This window comes from Pseudorca crassidens, chromosome 2 (assembly GCF_039906515.1).
Source record: "Pseudorca crassidens isolate mPseCra1 chromosome 2, mPseCra1.hap1, whole genome shotgun sequence".
NCBI lineage: Eukaryota > Metazoa > Chordata > Mammalia > Artiodactyla > Delphinidae > Pseudorca > Pseudorca crassidens.
This window is the reverse complement of record NC_090297.1, coordinates 164,337,987-164,359,698: the sequence shown is the minus strand read 5'-3', so window position 1 is coordinate 164,359,698 and position 21,712 is coordinate 164,337,987. Positions and strand designations below refer to the sequence as shown.

Genomic DNA, 21,712 nt, shown 5'->3' with positions numbered 1-21,712 from the left:
ACTCTGATACCTGCTCTTTGGTAATTTGAGCATTAGAGAAAAAGCTGTGAAATCTTGGGCTGAAAATGAAAACCAAGTACAAAATCACTATGACAATTACTGTTTTCATAAAGAGGAATTGGAAGAGGAAGAAGAGGAGGATGTAGTTCCCTAAGTAAATCAACTGCTTCTTTCTTTTGGACAAACTAACCCTCCTCCATAGCTGTGTGCCCTGCATTCCGCCATCCCACTAGTCAAAATTTAAATGTGCTATTAGGACACATTAGATTCCAACACTTGTATGTTCTCCGTTTGCAGTTGCAGCATGATACTATTTGATTTCTTTGCTGTGAAAACTAAATCCTACAACAGCCCAGCTGGGAATGTCCTGCCTCTTGTAACTATTTGAAGTCTCTGGATAACCTATTTGAACGCTCATTACTTCGTGGATCCCAATGACCTTATAAATGAAGCTATTATATGATTATGGAAGAGCTATTAAAAATAATATCAGGAAGCCAAGGGATATAAAACAAAAACATGAGTAATTGCTTTGGTCTGTGATCGTGAAATGTTTGGTTTCCATAAAAGGACAAGCCCTTTAAATCGAGGCAGGGAGAGGCAAAACGCTGTACAACTTCTTCCCAGAATGTCCTTTGGCAGATCAATGCCAATAGTTAGCCATTTAATTTCCATGTGATTGTTAGAAGAGACAAGCGATGGGACTTCCCTGACAGTCCAGTGGTTAGGACTCTGCACTTTCACTGCCGTGGCCCGGGTTCAATCCCAGGCTGGGGAACGAAGATCCCACAAGCCACCCCCTCGGACAAAAAAATAGACAAGTGATTCTCAAAGGTAAGGACCATCCCCCCACCCAAGATGGGGACTTCTCAGAATTTGGAGAAGTGAACTATGTAAGTTGAAATCACATTATAATGTTCTAATATTACTTTACATTGGAAAAAAGGAAAGTGTACATTTTCGATATGAAAATGTCTGAAAGTAATTCTCAACAAGATCTTTGCTGCAGAGAACACAAAGAAGCACTGTTTCTCAAGGTCATAAGAAAGTAGGGGACATGGGGGCATGCCTCGCTATGGACATACCCTGTAAATCAGTACAGGATCTGAGATTTCTATCGTTATCAACGAGGACACAGACTTAAAAGTTGAGAAACGTGCTGGACAGTTGACCATGACTGATTCCTCTTCCTCTCCCCGGCACCTATCATTCCATTTACACAAAAATCCAGGACAAAAAAATCCAATCTGTGATTATAGAATGCATACCAGTGGTTGTCTGGAGCGAGGGGTATGAGGAGTGGGGATTGACGGGAAGGAACGCGAGGGAATCTTTTGGGGTGATGAAAATGTTCGGTTTCATTTTTACTTTAATTAAAAAATACGTCATTGATTAAAAATGCTAACCATCAGGCTTCCCTGGTGGCGCAGTGGTTGAGAGTCCGCCTGCCGATGCAGGGGACACGGGTTCGTGCCCCGGTCCGGGAGGATCCCACATGCCGCGGAGCGGCTGGGCCCGTGAGCCCTGGTCGCTGAGCCTGCGCTTCCGGAGCCTGTGCTCCTCAACGGGAGAGGCCACAACAGTGAGAGGCCCGCGTACCGCAAAAAACAAACAAACAAAAAAGCCTATTCAGTCACTCTGCCCATTTTTTAATTGGATTGTTAGGTTTTTTTGCTATTGAGTTGTATGAATTCTTTATATACTTTGGATATTAACCCCTTATCAGCTGTATGATTTGCAAATATCTTCTCCCATTCAATAGGTTGCCTTTTCATTTTGTGAATGGTTTCCTTTGCTGTGCAGAAACTTTATAGTTTGATGTAGTGCCACTTTTTTTTTTTTTTCACTTTTGTTGTGTTTGCTTTTGGTGTCAAATCCAAAAAAATCATTGCAAAGACTGACATCAAGGAACTTTCTGCTTATGTTTTCTTCTGGAAATGTTATGGTTTCAAGTCAAATTTATATCTTAATTAGTATAAACATATGTTTGTTTTTTGTTTTAGGGTTTTTTTCCTTTGTACTTATACCACCTAATTCCTCTAAAGTTATACTTAGTAAACTTTTTTGGTAGTTCTCTCTTTCCTGCTAGACCATAAGATTAATGAAGGCATGAAACCTGTGAATCTGGATCAGCAGTGTATCTCAGGCATAAGCACTTAACACAAGTAAGTGTGAAAAAATGTTTGCTAAAAGCTACAAGCTTCGGAAACACTGTCTCATAGAACCACAAATATTTTGTACGTAGTCTTATACTTGCCAATTCTGTTATATCTTTGTCCTTACTTCTTTGTGTTCTGAAATAACTTTTTATTTTTATGTTTTTAAATCATTTCTAAGATGTTACATCATTTTTCGGGGAAAAATCAGTTTTAAAGTACAGTATCTTTATTTGGGATTTCAGAGAATGTTCTATATCTTGATTGTGGTAGTGCTTGCGTGAGCATGCACATTTGACATAATGCATCAAAATGTGTGCACTAGGGACTTCCCTGGTGGTCCAGTGGGTAAGACTCTGTGCTCCCAATGCAGGGGGCCCGGGTTCGATCCCTGGTCAGGGAGCTAGATCCCACATGCTGCAACTAAGATCCAGCACAGCCAAAATAAATAAATAAACAAAAACAAAATGTGTGCACTTTGCATGCAAATCCTACCTCTATAAAGCTGATTTTAAAGGGAAACTTAACAAGTAACCGAACTCTCGATCCCCTTCACCCCAACATTCCTCCCAGTGTTCCCCATCTCAGCAAATGTCTACTGCATTCTTTTATCCCCAAGGTCTCATCAGAGAGGCCATCCTTGACTACCCTAGATAAATAGCATTCCTTTTCACTCTCTATCCCCCAATCCTGCTTTACTTTTCTTCATAACACATATCCTCATCTTACATATTATATATGTATTTTTTATCTCCCTTAACTAGAATGTATTTTGTATGTTTTGTTCCCTGCTGTATCCCAAGAACCTAGAACAGTACGTGGCACATTGAAGATGTTCAATACATTTCTGCAGAGTAAGTTAAGGAATCCGTTTTTCTTTCCTCTTCTCATTGAAAGTCCTCAGCCCACAAACATCTTAAAATTGACATTGCTAAAGCTCAACTCTAGAAAGAGAAAGCTAAAGCTTTCTCTCTGCTGAAAGCTGAAACCTGTGGCTCTCTTCATCTCTCCCTCCCATTAAACGGCCCCATCATTCACCTTGTTGCTAAGAGCAAGGAACAAGGAATCATCCTTGATTCCTCTTTCTCTCATTTACCACCTTCAATCCATCAAAGATCCTTATTTAGGTTTATCTCCAAAATATATCTTTAATTCATCTATTTCTTTGTATCTCCACTGCCACCATACTAGTCCAAGCCAACATCATCACTGCTTGGCTTGTTAAAATAGCTCCTGACTTTTCCACTCACATCACCCAATCCTCTCCCAGTTCAATCTCCACACAGCAGCCAGTGACCTTTTCAAATCAGAACATGTTACTTCCCACTGAAAAGACTACAGTAGCTTCCTGGAACCCTTAGAATAAAATCCAGTCTCCTTCCCATGGCCCAGAAGATTCTATGTGATATTTCCCCAACCTGTCACTTTCCTTCTCACTACCACCCAGCCACCTGGCTTTCTTTCAGGAGCACCAAGTTCATTCTGGTCCCAGGGCCTTTGCATTTGCAGTTCCCTCTGCCTGGCATTCTGTCGCTTGAATCCTTCACTTGGCCAGCCCCTTCTTGTCATTCAGGTCACAGCTCAACCTCACCCCCCCGTTACCACCCTCCTGAACTGTTCAATCTCAATTATACTTTGCATGCATCCTGTCACATTCTATGTCATTGCCATCTAAGATCACCTTGTCTCCTTATTTGTATAATCATTTACTGTCTTACTCCACAATGAGCTCTATAAGGACCTTCTCTCTCTTGCTCCCCATGGCCTAGTGATTAGAAGAGTAACCAGCATACAGGAGGTTCTCACTAAACAGTTATTATACAAATAAAGGAAAATTCACTTTTAAATAGAAAGAGGTAGAGACATAAGTTTGCAAGCGTTTTAAACAGGAAACTAGTTAACCAATTTCTACCAAAGAGGAAATATTTTATATTCCAATATTCGACCCTTTAACCTTAAAATATTCACACTTTAATTCACTAATATCATTCCTGAGAAACTACCCTAAAGTTTTTTTTTAAAGGTAAAAGCTATATACACAAAATATTTATACCTCAGCTATAATGTAAATAAAAAGGTAGAAACAACCAAAATGGCTAATACTTGGTAAATGAGTAGGTGGATTACAGACATTTCACATTATAACTACCAACCCTCTCTAATATCAAGGAGAAATGTATCCGTTTTGTTAAAAAACACCAGAACACAACTCTCTGCACTTTTCTGTTTACAAGTATGTGCAATGTGAGTGCAGTACACAGGGAACTGCAGGGGCAAAACTACTGTATGAGAATGACAGAAGTAGAGATAGTTTATGTTTTCAAACTTTTCTTTAATGTTGAATCAATTGATTTTTATAAGAAATTTCTTATACAAAACAAAATAATGTATACCCTCAGATCTCGTGGGACTGTTCAATAATAGATACTTGAAGACAGATTTTCCAAACTTGCTGGAAACAGAATTTCTTAGCATTCTTGTTAATGAAGCTGCCTGAGCCCCATCCCAGATCCACCGACTCCAAATCTCCAGCGAAGGTACCCAGGAATCCTTATTTTTAACAAGCACTGATGATTTGGCAACCACTGATTTAGGGCAGCAAACAGCATCATCATGACCCGAAAGATTCAATGTAGTTTTCAGTCCTCCAGTTGGCTTGCTCCCATCCATAAGGATATGTTTCTCATTCCTCTGCATTCCCTCTTATTGAAGAACCTCAGTGAACCCTCTTAATAAGCCTCTCAACCTACTTTTTCTATGCGCTCACAAAGTAGCAATGTTCTCAAGCAACACATGGTAAGAGAAAAGAAATGTGGAGGCTGACTTGGATTACTCAGTGAATTACAGGTAGAAAGTAGACCATGATACAGTTTATGAGATCTGGAGACAGAGCAAAGGAAGGTATTTTTTTTTTAAGTAGCATTAAAGTGACTGTGATGGTAGTTTAGGGAGAGAGTACTAATGGAAGAAGGAAATCGATAGGAACATCAAATAGACCTTCCTATGTGCCGCTGTTTCTCATTTCCTCCCCACCCCTGGCCCAGAGTAAGAGTGAGAGGCCCAGACCCTATCCAGGGACCCAGCTCAAGTTTTACTAGGCTAAATGCTGGGAAGAAGTTCCCAAGGGGGGTGTGGTGTTCATATACTCATTCCCAACGTGCGACAACATGAAAGGGTGTTTCGAGAGCCTGTCAAATGAACTAAGGATGTATAACAGGGGAGTCAAGAGAAAGAACAAAGGACAAAACAGGTCAAATGGCTCAGTGGCTAGGTCCTTGAATGGAGCAAACTCTTTAGACAACAACGCAAATTTGATGGTGAGGGCAGCAGAGTTCCTAAATGGCCTTCACTGTACTGAACAAGAGCATCCTCCTACTGGTCATTGTGCTGGTCCCACCTGTAAGATTAGGTCCCTGACTGCCCTGGTTTCTTGTTTAACTCTGCAAGTTCACGTTTAGTGTCAGAGTCCCATCCAGAACATGATTAGCTCAGCTAGAGATTCTAACATGTGCCTTCCTCTCACTAGCCTCCCCCCTCACCTCCTGCTCTCTGAGATGATTTCCTAGAACTTAGAACTACTTCTTAATTCTGCCAAATATTGCCTCAACCCACCGGACAAAATGTCCTCTGATAAGAATGTTGAGAGAGTGGACGGCTGGCTACCCATCCTTGGGGGCAGTTTCTCCAGCTCTGGTTCCACCTAGTATCCTTCATCCCAGCCCTTGACACTATACTTGATTCAACATAAGAGATGACCAGGGACTTCCCTTGTGGCACAGTGCTTAAGAATCCACCTGCCAATGCAGGGGACACAGGTTCGATCCCTGGTACAGGAAGATCCCACGTGCCACAGCTACTGAGCCCGTGCACCACAACTACTGAAGCGCGCGCACCCTAGAGCCCACACGCCACAACTACTGAGCCCACGCGCGGCAACTACTGAAGCCCCTCACCTAGAGCCTGTGCTCCGCAACAAGAGAAGCCACCACAATGAGAAGACCGCGCACCGCAACGAAGAATAGCCCCAGCTTGCCGCAACTAGAGAGAGTCCGCGTGCAGCAACAAAGACCCGACGCAGCCAAAAATAAAAGAGATGACCAATACCCAAAAGACATCTGAATGATGCTCAAGGACCTTAGTTACTTGCATGCACTTAATATTTTGTAACAGGGCCAATGATAAAGATACCTTCAAAGAGGTAACAATTTCTTAATTCCTTCAGAGACAACAAAGCCTCAGGAAGCTCAGAACCTGAGCAGGAAGGCAGGCATCTAGCTCTTTAAAAGCCCCTCTCAGGGTATGCAGAAAGGGGAACCCATCCTCCTTGTAAGCTGGTGCAGCCACTATGGAAAACAGTATGGAGGTTCCTGAGAACTAAAAATAGAGCTGCAACATGATCCACCAATCCCATTCCTGGGCATATATCTGGACTGCACCCCTATGTTCATAGCAGCACTGTTCACAATAGCCAAGACATGGAAACAACCTGAATGTCCATCGACAGATGAACGGATAAAGATGTGGTGCATATATACAATAGAATACTAAGCGGCAATTTTAAAAAAAAAGAAGAATGGGGCTTCCCTGGTGGCGCAGTGGTTGAGAGTCCCCCTGCCAATGCAGGGGACATGGGTTCGTGCCCTGGTCCGGGAAGAACCCACATGCCGCGGAGCGGCTGGGCCCGTGAGCCATGGCCGCTGAGCCTGAGTGTCCAGAGCCTGTGCTCCACAACAGGAGAGGCCACAGCAGTGAGAGGACCGTGTACCACAAAAAAAAAAAAAAAAAGAATGAAATAATGCCATTTGCGATAACATGCATGGACCTAGAGATTTTCATATCAAGTGAAATAAATCAGAAAGAGAAAGACAAATACCATATGATATCATTTATATGTGGAATTTAAAATATGACACAAATGAACCTATCTACAAAGCAGAAACAGACTCACAGACATAGAGAACAGACTTGTGGTTGCCAAGAGGGAGGGGAGGTTGGAGAGAATGGATTGGGAGTTTGAGGTTAACACATGCAAACTATTATATATAGAATGGATAAACAACAAGGTCCTACTGTATGGCACAGGGAAATATATTCAATATCCTATTATGAATCATCATGGAAAAGAATGTAAAAAAGAATGTGTACATATGTATAACTGAATCACTTTGCTGTACAACAGAAACTAACACAACATGGTAAATCAACTATAGTTTAAAAAAAATTTTTTTTAAGCCCTTCTCACTGGCCTTCTGCTTTCTGAGATGTATTTGAATTGAGCAGCTGGGATCTGAACCACAATTGTTAGTTCAGACCCCATCAGATTCAGAAATATACCAGGCACCCCTAGTCTGCAGCTCTTGCCATCTCATTTTCTTTGATAAATTCTTGACTTTAACTCCCATTCCATGCTCCCAATTCTACCATCCACCCTCTCAGCTCTTGGCATCTTCTTTCCTGACATGCAATACATTGGCTTTGCTCCTTAACTCTGCCCTCACTTCCCAATGTGGCTCTGATGCACTACTGTACCTGCTCCCCATACCTATGTCCTAACATGTGCCCCCACCAGTAGGTATGAGACAATGACCAGGGGACAATCAAGACAGTAGAAATGCTGTACATGGTGTTTCCATCCAAAGTTTTCAGGCTTTTCTCTATTTTAAGCTTCAGAATCATTCTAGCTTGCTGTTTAGGGCTTGAGACTCCAAACCATGGTGTCACATTTCGATGAAGCCTAGGAAAGTATGAAGCAGTTATTAATGAGTCATGGACCATCGTTTCTTTTGAAACCTCTGTAGGTAGGAGTCTCTAGTTAGTCTTGAATCAGAGTCACTTTTGATCTCGAAGCTTTGTAGATCAGGATCTGCCTTGGGGAATAATATCCTTCAGACTTCACAGTGCTGTGGCTCACACTGGTGACAACTCCTCTACCACTGCCCAACCCCTGCAGACGTTGAAGAGCTGACCCCCGCCTTACATTCCAATGACTAAGAACTGTAAACGCCCCCCTCCACTCTGCATCATGATCATTTAATCTAATTCATTGGCTATTTGTGAGCATCTACTCTGCCAATGCACCATGCCAGCTACTCGAGGCGTACAAAGATAAATGAGACAAGTTTGCTTTGAAAAGAATTACAAATCCAAACTTAAGGGGAAAAAAATCAAAAGTATTTATCAAAAAAAAGTGGGATGACCTATTCCCCACAATGCTTTATGAAAATCACAGAAGTAGAGGCCAGTGCCTGAAAGCCAGAGAAAAGAAGAGTTCTTAAATAGTTAACTGATGAGAAAATCTGAGTTCTAACAGTACTATGAACCTGAGTACACAATTATGCAACCTAAAAACAGCAGCTTCCTCATCGATTATGCCATGGGAGTGGGGGTGGGAGGACACGTAAATACAGAAAAGCCAACCCTGTAGCACGCCTAAGGAATAGGTGTGGAGTTTATTTACAGTGAAGATTCTCAGAGTTTCTGATTTGGTAGATCTTAGATAAGTCCTAGGAAACTTCATTTTTAACAACCACTCCAGATTCTTCTGATGAAAGTTTCTGACCACAATTCTGAGACACGCTGACCCATAGCAACAGGAGATAGGGACAGATCATGCCTAGCTGTCCCAACACTTAATTGGAATATCGAGATTCAAATATCCTGCTTCCCTGCTATCAACTCATCATCTCTCACCATCCTTCATTAAAATGTTGTCTGAATGTGCGATAAAGGGCCTATAGCAAGTGAAGGAGCCTGACATTTAAGCTTCCTTTGCTTTATGGTAAATCCACTTATGTGAAGAAGTGAACCATGGAGTCAAGAAGGTGGAGTCCCATGGTGAGACTAGTTTCCTTAAAAGAGGAACAAGATAGCCAACTCTCTGCTCTCCACCATGTGAGGACACAACAAAAATATAAGCATCTATAAACCAGGAAGTGTTCCCTAACTAGACACCAGATCTGCCAGAACCTTGATCTTGGATTTCTCAGCCTTCAGAACTGTGAGAAATAAAGGAGTTTTTTTTGTTTAAACCAAAAAAAAAAAAAAAAAGAAGTGAGCCATGGAAACATCTAGGTAAAGGACTTTCCAGGGAGAGGGAATGACCTTGAGGCAGGAGAATGCTGGGCGTGAGGAGAGTAAGAGGCCGTGTGTCTGAAGCATAAGAGTGATGAGGAGAGCAGTAAACAATGAGGTCAGAGCTGTCATGGAGGCCAGAGTTTGTCAGGTCTTGTTGGCCTTTGTAAGGACTTTAGCTTTTACTGAGTAATGGAAACTATGAAGAAGAGAGATGGGATCTGACTTATGTTATAGTAGGGTCACTCTGGCTGCTGGGTTGAGAATAGATGAGGGAAGATGCAGGAACACCAGTTAGGAAGGCGTTACAATAACCCAGGCAAGAGGTGATGGAGGCTGGAACAAGCAGTAGAAGTGGTGAGAAGTGGAATATTCAGAACATATGCTGAAGGTAGAGCCTGAAGGACTTGCTGATGGATTGGATGTGGGCTGTGAAAGAGAAGGGTTAAGAATGACTTCAACTCAGGGGTGCAGGGTTTCTTTTTGGAGTAATACAAATGTTCTCAAATTGATTGTGGTAATGGTCACCCAACTCTGTGAATACACTAAAAGTCATTGAATTGTACACTTTAAATGGGTGGCGTAGGATATTTAAATTATATCTTAATACAACTGTTTTTTTTTAAATGACTTCAAGGTTTTGGGTCTGAGCAAGAGGAAGGATCAAGTGACCATTCATTGAGATGAGGAACACTGTGGAAAGAGCAGGTTTGATGGAGCTCAGTTGGGGATACAACCATTTGGAGATACACTAAATTTGAGATGACTATTAGACATCCAAATGGAAATATTCCTTAGGCAGTTGGATATTTAAATCTCAAGTTCACAAGAGTGGATGGGGCTGGAGATATGTTTGTTTTAGAAGGCAATAAATGAGACCACCTAGAGAGTGAATATAGATAATAAAGAGAAGAAGGCCAATGACTGAGCCCTGAGACACCCCAATATTAGGAGATCGGGGAAATGAAGAGAGAATGAAAGAAGAGACTAGTCGGGTAGAAGGAAAACCAGGATGATGTATGACCTGAAATACAGCAGGCACAGCAAGTATTTTAAAGAGGGTAGAACAACCTTCTCAAATGCCTTGGACAAGTCAAGTAAGATGAGAACTAAATATTGGCCATTGGATTTAGCAACGTGTAGCTCCTGGAGATCTTAATAAGAGCAATTTTGAAGATGTGGCCAGCGTAAGAGCCTGACTGGAGCGGAATCAAGAGAGAATATGAGAAGAGAAATTAGGGGCAGGAAACATGGCCAACTCAAGAAGTTTTGCAGTGAAGGGAAGGAGAGAGATGGAGTAGTAGCTGCAAGGATATGTGAGGTCAAGAGCTGTTTTTTTTTTAAGATGGGAAAACTAACGGCATGTGTGTATGCTGAGGAGAAATATTAGGTAAAGAGAGAAAATTTAATGGAGAGAAAGGAAAATTGCAGGAATGATTCCTTGAGTAGAGGAGGGAAGGTGGGATCTACTAGGGAAGCAGAAAGGTTAGCCTTCTCTGGGAGCTAGAAAATTCATCCAAAGTAACAAAAGAGAAGGCAGAGTACATGGGTAGGTACAGGTCAGTGGGTACATGTGGGATGAGAGCTTGTGGAAGTTCTATTTTGATTTGGAAGTTGTATTTTGTCTTTGAAGTAGTTAAGAAGCCAGATCAACAACTGAACGCAGGTGGAGAGATGGAGGAGTATTGAAGGTTTGAGAAGAGAGGAGAAGCTGTGAAATAATCATTAGAAAAAATGGTAGAGGGCTTCCCTGGTGGCACAGTGGTTGAGAGTCCGCCTGCCGATGCAGGGGACGCAGGTACATGCCCCAGTCTGGGAAGATCCCACATGCTGCGGAGCGGCTGAGCCGTGAGCCATGGCCTCTGAGCTTGCGCATCCGGAGCCTGTGCTCTGCAACGGGAGAGGCCACAACAGTGAGAGGCCCACATACCGCAAAAAAAAAAAAATGGTAGAGGAAGTGAACTTGGGAAATGTACAGTGATTGTAGAGCAGCAGTAAGGCCCACTTGAGGGTCATGATCATGAATTTAAAATGAGAACAGTCAGCATGGTTACTTTTTTTTTTCTTTTTGGCAGCCACATTCAGCTCTCTATTGCAGGCAGAAGTAAGTAGAGAGTTGGATCTAGCCACACTATAACCATATTAATACCGTAGTTTAGCCAGAAGCATGATAAAGCAAGAAAGGGCAAGCGAGTAGAAGATTTCTACAAGGGAGTAATGATAATGACTATCAATGGAATTTGAGCAGAGTTAGGCAGGAAGTGATGTTATGAGAAGGATGAGGGACAGGAGAAAAACTAGCATAATCAATGGAGGTAGGTCCCAGGGGGTTCAGACGATTATTAACACTGAGGTATTAGAGAGAGTGAGCTGCAAAGACAGGAAGAGATGGCCAGAGACTGGGATGTTTGAAACATATATAAAAAGTTCCATGGGCTTCCCTGGTGGCGCAGTGGTTGAGAGTCCGCCTGCCGATGCAGGGGACACGGGTTCGTGCCCCGGTCTGGGAAGATCCCACATGCCGTGGAGCGGCTGGGCCCGTGAGCCATAGCCGCTGAGTCTGCACATCCGGAGCCTGTGCCGCGCAACGGGAGAGGCCACAACAGTGAGAGGCCTGCGTACTGCAAAAAAAAAATTCCAGTCACTGATAATGACAAGGTCTACCACATGACTATGAGAGTAAGTAGCTGAGATAGAATGGAAGACAAGACCACTGGGAGCAGAGGGGAGGTTAGAGAAGGTGTATTAATCAGGTTTCTTATTTTCTGTATTTTACTGATGCTTAGACATCTTGGGGCATTTCAACCTGGGGAAGGACTGCCTCTCCCAGGATTTGCATATTCCTAGAGATAGAAAACAACTTGCCTTTGAACATGTCTTTGATATGCACACCAACCAATTCAGAGTCCAACCACCTCCTTTTACCAGCCTCTGTCAGTTCAGAACACTATCCCCTTGCCCTAAATAACCCCAGAGCCAAGTACAGGACAACTAGAGACAACCTGGTAGCCCAGAGCCTGCTGAAATTATTCAAGCTATCCAATCCTAAACTTGGTCAACTTGCCTATCTCGCTTCACCCATTCCTTCCCCCGAAAAAACACAATAAAGGCCCTGGGCCATACTTTCCCCTCTGTTCCTTCTGCCTCATAGCTGATCGTGGTGCTTCCCCACATGATTTCACATGGAGTAGCATGGAGGTTGCCAAGGGCTGGGGGCAGGGAGGAATGGGGAGTTGTTGTTTAATGAGCACAGGGTTTCAGTTTTGCAGGATGAAAGTGTTCTAGAGATTGCACAACAATGTGAATATTCTTAACACTACTGAACTGTACTTTTAGAAATGGTTAAGATGACAAATTTTATGTTATTTTTTTTTACTGCAATTAAAAAGGAAAAAAATACATGGTTAATTAGAATCCATAGAAACCCTCAAAACTCTTTTTAGTCTATGAGTTCACCCTTCTTTCTATATGTTACAAATCTGCTAACAAATAGGAAAAACAATGTCTGGTTTTAGTTTCCTCTTTTCATATATAAAGTCCATCTTCCTGTGGAGGTGCCACTGAATAGCTTAGCCCCCAGCATACCTCACTGCACCCAACCCAATCTTATCCTCTCAGAACACACCTTAACCAGGAAAGCAGATGGATAATGGGGCCAGGATAATGTACAGTGACTATATTACATTACAGTAAATTGACTTGAACATCTTTAATCTAAGGAATTCTAAAGTCCACCCATTTGCTATCTCAGCTCATCCTCAAATTAACTTTGTGAAATAAAGAAGGAAGGTAATATTATTCTCTCATTAAATATGAAACTAGAAACACACAGATCTCAAGATGCGTAGGTCCATCCTGTACCAGAGATCATTATCTTGCAACGATCCTATGGTACGCTGATGGTGTAAAAACACATTTAGAACTCAGAACTCCCAGAATTTCAAATATCTGTTTTAGTTACAAGTATTTGTTTTGATTGGGAAACATCTCCAAAACAAGCATTGGTTTCAATAATTGAAACAAAGCAATCATTTGTTTTGAAACTTTCTCTTTTAAAAAGCAATATGTAGGGGCTTCCCTGGTGGCACAGTGATTGAGAGTCCGCCTGCTGATGCAGGGGACGTGGGTTTGTGCCCCGGTCCGGGAGGATCCCACATGCTGCGGAGGGGCTGGGCCCGTGAGCCATGGCCATTGAGCCTGCGCGTCCGGAGCCTGTGCTCCGCAACGGGAGAGGCCACAACAGTCAGAGACCCGCGTACCGCAAAAAACCCCAAAAAAACCAAAAACAATATGTAGCGGCACAGATCCAATATACATAAACAGAAGACAAGTTAAATGGGCTTACTGGCAGGAAGTGGTTTAAATCGTTTCCAAAGTTTTATTCTGTTGTTTAGATCAGGAGTCAGCCTGGCCTAGATGTTAACTAGTTGACCACATGTGGAGCGATAAGGGAGTAGGAAGACTTTTCACAGGTCCATTTCAAACAAAACAAAACTGCATATAACTAGTCGATTTATCCAATAGACGAAGGGAGTGATGATTCACTTCTTAAAGGATTTTTTTAAAAATTAATTTATTTTTGGCTGTGTTGGGTCTTTGTTGCTGTGCGCGGGCTTTCTCTAGTTGCAGTGAGTGGGGGCTACTCTTCGTGTGGCACGTGGGCTCAGTAGTTGTGGCTCGTGGGCTCAGTAGTTGTGGCTCGCGGGCTCTAGAGCGCAGGCTCAGTAGTTGTGGTACACGGGCTTAGTTGCTCCGTGGCATGTGCGATCTTCCCGGACCAGGGCTCAAACCCATGTCCCCTGCATTGGCAGGCGGATTCTTAACCACTGCACCACTAGGGAAGCCCCTAAGGGTTTTCTTTATAAAGATAAAGCACGATTCCATTTACAGAAATTCAATTTCAATCCAACCTACCAAGAAAGTACATAACTCTAATAAAGCAAGGTAGAAAATGAACTCATTTCAGATCAAATTGTAACAGGTTCTATGAAGATATAGCAATACCCTAGGTAGAAAAATGAAATTACAATCTATTAGTGGAGATAAAGTTAACAGATTATAAATATGCACATACTTAGGCATAATTGAATGCTAAGCAATCCTAGGGTAGAAGAACTAAAGAAGTAACGTCAAAGAATTTTATGATCTGCAACAATGATGGGTAAAATGACCAATAGTTTACATACCCATGAACGGGGAAAGGACGCCAATGCTAACAAGCTAACCACTACCACCACCTCCAGTTCATCTTCTTGCTTTAGTTGCCACTCCCTTTCCTCTAGCCCTTAGTCATGCCTAACTTCTTCTGCAGTTTCTACCATGCAACAATGAGATTCCAAACCAAAGCAGGAAAAGAAAGGACACATTGCAAACTTAAAGATTAAAGACCCAGAACGAAAGACAGAAAGCTTCAAAATTTAGTGATTTGTGCACCTTTAATCTTTGTCACAGGATAGTACAAGGATACGTAATGTACAACGTGAGAAATATAATTAACACTGCTAGAGGTGATATATGAAAGCTGTTAAGAGAGTAAATCCTAAGAGTTCTCACCACAAGAAAAAAAATTTTTCTACTTCTTTAATTTTGTATCTATATGAGATGATGGATGTCCACTAATCTTATTGTGATAATCATTTCATGATGTATGTAAGTCAAGTCATTATGCTGTACACATTAAACTTATACAGTGCTGTATGTCAACTATAGCTCCAGAAAACTGGTAGGAAAAAAAAAGATAGTACAAACTCTCATATGCTCTTCATCTGGATTCAGCAATTGTTAACATTTATCATATTTGCTTTATTAATCTCATTCTCTATCTATCTACATATTGAACCATTTAAGAGCAAATTGAGATATCATGCTCCTTTACCCCAAACACTTCAACGTGTATTTCCTAAGAAGAAGGACATTCTCTTATGTGACTGCAATAAAATTATCCAAATCAGGAAACTTAATACGATTACAATATTATTATCTAACGTATATTCTATATTCAAATTTTGCCAATTGTCACAGTAATGTTCTTATTGCGCTTATTCCTACTCCATGATCCAATCCAGGATCACCTATGTTTAGTTATCTTGTTGCTTTCGTCTCTTTTAATCTGGTAAAATTTCATAGTCTTTGTCTTTCATGACATTAACCTTTTTTAAGTTGATGGGATAGTTACCTAGATTTGTCTACCTCAAATACAGGTTGTGCATTTTTTGGTAGGAATACCACATTATGTTATGTCCTTTTTAAGATAACACATCAGGAGCTGTATAATATCCATTTCCCCTCATAACTCATGATGTCAATTTTGATCATTTGGTGTGGTGGTGTCCATCAAATTTCACTATTGTAAATCTTTTTATTTTGTAATTGATAGGTAATTTATGGGGATTATTTTGAGACTATGTAAATATTATATTCCACATCACACCTTTACTTTCTAGTTTTAGCATCTTTTGATGATTCTTGCCTAAATCAATTTTTTATTGAGATACAATTCACGTATTATAAAATTCACTATTTGAAAGTGTACAGTTCATTGGTTTTTAGTATATTCACGAAGTTGTGCACCAATCACCATTATCTAATTCCAGAACATTTCGTCACCCCAGAAAGAAAGCTTTCACCCCTTAGCAGTCATTCCCCTTTCCTTTGCTCTTTCCAGTCCCTGGGAACCACTATCTACTTTCTGTCTTTGTCGATTTGGCTATTTCAGACATTTCATATCAACGGATTCATACAATACGTGGTCCTTTGTGTCTGGCTTCTTTAATTGAACATGTATTCAGAGTTCATTCATATGGTAGTTTTAATCAATCCCTCATTCCTTTTTACCTAAATCAATTATTACTATGGTTCTTGAAAAATGATGATACTCTACATCATTCCATCGACACTTACTAGTTAACATAATTTTTATCTCCGTTTATCAGGAAAGCACTTTAAGAAAATTGGAAGCACTTTAAGAAAATTGCACGATGAAGTTCATTTTAGACAGGGTTCCCTTGCCCTCAAGTCGTTTCCAATCTTAGAAGAAAGCGCTTACAAAGACTATCTTTCTTCTCTGCTTCCCACTTGAACAAGCAGCGAAGTGCCTCTCTCGTCTGTCATCCACGGGCTCCTCCCCCTTCTCCAGGTGCCCCTCCCCGGCGGCTCAAGAGGCGGAAGTGACGCACAGGAAGTGTCCCTCTTCCCCTTGCTGTGGGAGGAAGGAATCAAACCCCCAAGATGGCGGCGGCGTCGGAGGAGCGGATGGCTGAGGAAGGAGGCGGTGGCCACGGCGACGGCGGCTCCCCTTCGGCCATCGGCTCTACCCAGCGACTTCCCCCACCTCCCCCGCCCCAGGCCCCGCAGCCGGGGTCCCAGGCTCCCCCGGTCCCGGCGCTGGCTCCGGACCAGCTGCCTCAAAACAACACGCTCGTGGCGCTGCCCATCGTAGCCATCGAAAACATCCTCAGCTTTATGTCCTACGACGAAATTAGCCAGCTCCGCCTGGTGAGGCCCCCACGGGACCCCCGCCGCCCTCTCCGCCGGGCCGAGGTTTGGGGAGGGCCCGAGAGGGAAAGAGCGTTCCCCGGGGAGGGAGCCCCTTGGGAGCCGCAGCCGGCGCCAGAGCACCGAGTGCGCCCCTCCCGCCCCAAAATCTCTGTCGGGACCGGTCCGCGGGTCTTGTCCGGATTTTGCCCTTGCTTTGGGGCTGGGGGCGACTGCGTGCGGGAACTTGGCCTTGGGGGGCTCCGTGCCCCCCACCCGGAAGCGGGGCCGCGGCCGGGGAGGCAGCGGGAGCTGGGCTTCCCACCTCCTCCCGACCTGAATGTGGACCCCGGAGGGGTCTCGCCACCTGCCTTTTGTATATCACCCTCCAGCCCCCGGCCGGAGTTAGGGGGCCAGCACTCCGAAGTAGGCGAGATGATCCCAGCCAGGTTTGGTTTGTCTGCGAGAATAACGTATTGTTACCCCGCGCCCCCCCCCCGCTAAGTTTTTTTGTTGCAGAAAATAAAGTCGGATCGGTCGGTCCTCCCAAAAGCCGGTAGAGGTTTGGAGGAATTGGAACGTAGCCTCAACCCCAGCGCCCTAGTTGACCAGTAAAGTAGAGCCCTGAGAAGTGACTATTCCGGCTTTGCCTCACCCCTGATACTTCCCACCCATAGTGAAGCAACTTGCCCCTTGAGAAGGTTTTTTTTCTTTCCTGCAGTTCGTTTTCTAACTAGTGATTTACGCCCACCCACCAGCTTTAGGAGAGGTTTTATACCTTAAAATCACAGTAGTTTAGTCCATGATTTATGAAAATAAATTGCCATTGGGATTTTCTTCATTCCAGAAGTTTCACTGAAGGTTTGATGAATATCTTAGTTCAGTCAGGTATTTTGCTTCCTTTCAGTGAATTTAAGTGGTAAGGAAATTGAAGGAGGTGGACATTTTGAAATGATTGCAGACCGATTCTGTGTGGAAGCTAAATCTGTGGTCGGGTTGTTTTTAAGAGGACAAAGACATGTTGCTGAATGTGCTGTGTATAGCATTTTCTTAATAATCAATATGCCATATTTTAGGTGTACACCTCCAATCTAAAATTGATTATAATTGTATTTCTGAAAGTATACTTATTTTTTAAAGGAAGGTTGTAAATATTCATTCAAACTGGTGGACAGTTGTTGCGTTTTTTTCTTGTCAACACAGCACATTAACCATGCCAGTCTGCAGGATGGAAAATTCTTCATTTGAAAAGTGATATTTCAAAATGATTGTCCCTTAATTTCCAGGACATGTCATCCAGAATTTCTTGTAGAATCTTAAATATTCCTTCAGATTTTTATAAAGGATGATGTTTGATCAGAATTCATGGTATACATTCCTGGTGTCTGGAAATTGGGCATAGCATTTGATTGAATTGAGCCTTTCAGCCAGACAATGCCTTTGTAAAGCTTGGGATGTTCACAGTTCTGTTTTATAAGTGTTGAGGAAAACTGGGGGGGGTTTGTTCATTTGTTGGTCATTTTATTTTTTAAAAAATTAAAAACGTTTTTAAATGGAAAACCAGCCTGTCCTAGGGGACAAAGTTAAAAACACACCTCACAATTTATTAGTAAATGACATCTCTTTCAAGTGAAGTATTCAGCTGCATTCTTCATTTTTAAGTAGTTTTCTATTCTAGTGTTTTAAAGATACAAATTTGTAGTTTCAAAGATTTTTTCCATAAGGAGTCCATTACCACCCCTCCACTAAGGAGTCCCTTGCCACCCCTCCACTCCTACCCCCCAAAAAGATTCTGCTGCCAGTTTTACATCTTAAAAGATGGGTTTTTTTCCTCTGCTTTAGTAATGGGGAACTATTTCTTATTCCTTTCTTAAGGTTAATGGATAATTCTTAGATTAAATGGATAATCTTTTGTGGGGATTTGGAAGTGTCTTTGGTTGTAGATTCATTGGTTTGATGTCATAAGGTACAATTCAAGTAACATGAAAGATTCTTTCTTGCCACTAGATGTCAGCATTAATTTAATTACGATCATTTAATGAAATTGGCTGCCTAGAGATAGTGCTTGTTAGGTCTTTTACAGGCCTTTTCTCATTTAAGTGACCATTTATACCTAAATGCTGTTTGCCAGAAAATCAGTAGCAGTGTGTGTGCTGCTATCTGGCATACAAATTACATAATTTCTTGAGTGGAGTTAGGTTGGATATAATTGGAAGAGAGTGATATTAATTAAGAACAGACTTGGTTTCCATAAAGCTAAATGTCAACTATTCAATGGTTGATGAGCTAGTTTATTTATTTTTCAGGTGTTTCTTTTTTCTTCCTTCCCAATTTACTTGCCTTATTAGGACCTCAGTCATAACTATTGTTAGCACCTAAATTAGAGGACAGGTGCTTGATCCATGTGCTTAACCACTCTGTATTTTCTTGAAAAGATTTGCTCTAAGTTGAAATGGCTAAAATAACATTTTTCAATTGCAGTTTAGTTGATAATTTGCTTCCTGTTGCCATGAATTATTGAAGTTTGACTCTCCAATTTAGTTATTTCCAAGGGACTGTCCAAATGCCTTATTAAATTGGATTTTGTTTTGTTTTTTCTGCCATTGACTATTTGCTCCAAAAATGTACATGGAACTTGGAAATCCTGGTTACATAAAAATAACTCTTTAAATATTTAACTTCTCCAATATATTTAAAATTAATTGGATGAACACAACTTTTGAAATGACAAAACATGTACTTTGAGTTGTTCTGCCAATAAATCACACAAGTTTGCGCTGATGCAGCATTAGATTGTCACCTAGGCCTCCTTGGCAGGTATGAGAGTTTTTGAAACAAGTGGCACAGGTTAAGAAGTGAGGTCCTACGGCTGGTTACAGAGCAGATCAAAGCTAACTTTAAACGTATAACTTTGACTCATGCGTACAGTGTTCTCGCTCACTGAAAAAATGAGTATGGGAGGCTTTAAAAGCTGTCTTAGGGAATTCCCTGGTGGCCCAGTGGTTAGGACTCCCCCTTTCACAGGGGGTTGGGGTTCAATCCCTGGTCGGGGAACTGAGATGCTGGAAGCTGCGTGGCACAACCAAAAAAAAAAGTTGTTTTAGAGAGATCCTATCATACCTTCTCCTCTGTGATTCTAGTGGAGCTCCTATAAAGTTAATGGAATCCTATTAGTGGTTTGGGACAAATTTGACTAAAAGTTAAATTCAGAAGTCCTGCTTATTATCTGGAATGAAATTTTCCAGTTGGTAACAAGGTACATAAATATATGCTTTTGTCCCAAGATATTTCTCTAAAGCACTGTATCTAGTTAAGTCTATTACCCATTTCTAGTTCCTTTTACATCTTTTCTTCAAATGTGTTTGAAAACTTCAGTTGTAGAGAGGGTTGATTGGTAGAAAATATGAAGGAAAATGGGAAACCATTACTTGTTTTTTTAAGTAGGCAAGCTGTCTTCCTCCTATCTCTTGCTCTATACCAGTAGTTCTCAAATTTTTTTGTCTCGGGACCCCTTTACACTCTTAAAAGTTATTGAGGACCCTAAGAGCTTACCTTTGAAAAGTCTAGAAAACACAAGAATACACAATGCACAATTTCCTTAGCTGTCATCACATGTCATGTTACCTCTAGAAAATTCTGCTGTATCTTGTGAGAGAATAAGCATGAAAATGGCAAATAACATCTTAGTATTATGAAAATAGTTTAGCTTCACAAACTCTTGAAAGGATCTTGGGAATCCCAAGGGTCACATACTTTGAGGACCACTGCTCTGTATCGCTGTATTATAGAAAATACACTCTCTGCATTGCTGGGTTTTTTTTTTTCCCCTACCATGTCATCAGGTTATTGATTTTATTAACAGGTACTTAAGTATAGGTAAGAAATTATAATATTTTGGGGACAGTTCACTCCTGCACAGTCTCAAAGCAAAGGTGTTCAATCAGTAACCCTGTCCACAGTATCATCATTGAGACAGAATGTAAACACCTTCCTTGAGCACATTTACAAAGCACTAGGACAACAAATGCGTAGTAGTAAATACAAGAATGTAGAGGTTACTCAGGAGAGGCTTCCTCAAGATCATGAATTTTCATCCAGTCAGAGGTAGAAGAACATTCCCAGCAGAAAAAAGGCATGTAATTATCCTAATTGTTTTGCTCAGGCTAATATTAAAATATATATTTTCTTTCCAAGTGAATATTTAGGGAGGACACCCAGAGAATTTTTAATTTGTTGTAATTTTTTTTACCAGCAGACGATTGAGAATTAACTCTGTCTCTCTCTCTATATAGTATTGTATCTTAAACAATCCATGCCAGGTAGATAGAATTTTTTATAAAAGATTAAAGTATTCTTACGAAAGAGGGGCAAGTTGTATCAATATTTTTAATAGGTAAGGGAAATTAAGAGGAGTTCACTGAAAAAAACAAATAGGCCTGGCTCATTCATTGTTCATCTTTTAAATGATTTTATCACCTGTCATTAACTGTTTGCCACATTTGCTTTATCTCTCTCACTTGTATGCTTATTCACCATTAGAAAGTAAGGTGCAAATATAATGACATTTACCCCTGAATACTTCTTCTATATAATCACAATATCATCACTTCCAAGGGATTTAATATTACATTTTATATTCAGATTTTTCAGTTGTCCTCAAAATATTTTTTTATAGCTTGGAGGGGTTGGGGAGGTAGTTAAGGTTCTTTAATCTAATAAAACATTAGACTCTTTAATCTAGAAAATTCCTCCCACTTTTTCACTGTTTTCATTCTTTCATGACTTTTTGAAGAATCCAGCCCAGATGGCTTGTCAAATGTTCTACACAGCAGATTTGTCTGACTGAGAGGATTATAGGAAGATCTTGGTCTAGCTCCATCTCTAAACTTTAGTAGTGTAGTAGGAACCCCCCACTAATGTCCTTAAAATAAAGAAGTCCTACTTTCTAGACTAGTGCCAACAGTTTCTATAGCAGTGGAGTATTATTTGAGACTCTAATCAGTTGAGAATAA

At 41.3% G+C, this 21,712-nt stretch overlaps 1 protein-coding gene and 1 long non-coding RNA gene across 2 annotated transcripts in view; one reads left to right on the top strand and one right to left on the bottom strand.

Annotated features, from left to right (window-relative positions):
- LOC137220082 (uncharacterized) overlaps positions 1-21,712 on the bottom strand; it is a 111,853-nt gene that overhangs the window by 25,676 nt on the left and 64,465 nt on the right. The window lies entirely within an intron of this gene.
- The window catches only part of FBXO28 (F-box protein 28), a 30,951-nt gene continuing 25,659 nt past the window's right edge, over positions 16,421-21,712 (top strand). Inside the window, exon 1 of the mRNA XM_067729660.1 lies at positions 16,421-16,721. Within this exon, the coding sequence (XP_067585761.1) occupies positions 16,455-16,721 (267 nt within the window). The 5' untranslated portion in view covers positions 16,421-16,454. The remainder of the gene's footprint in view (positions 16,722-21,712) is intronic.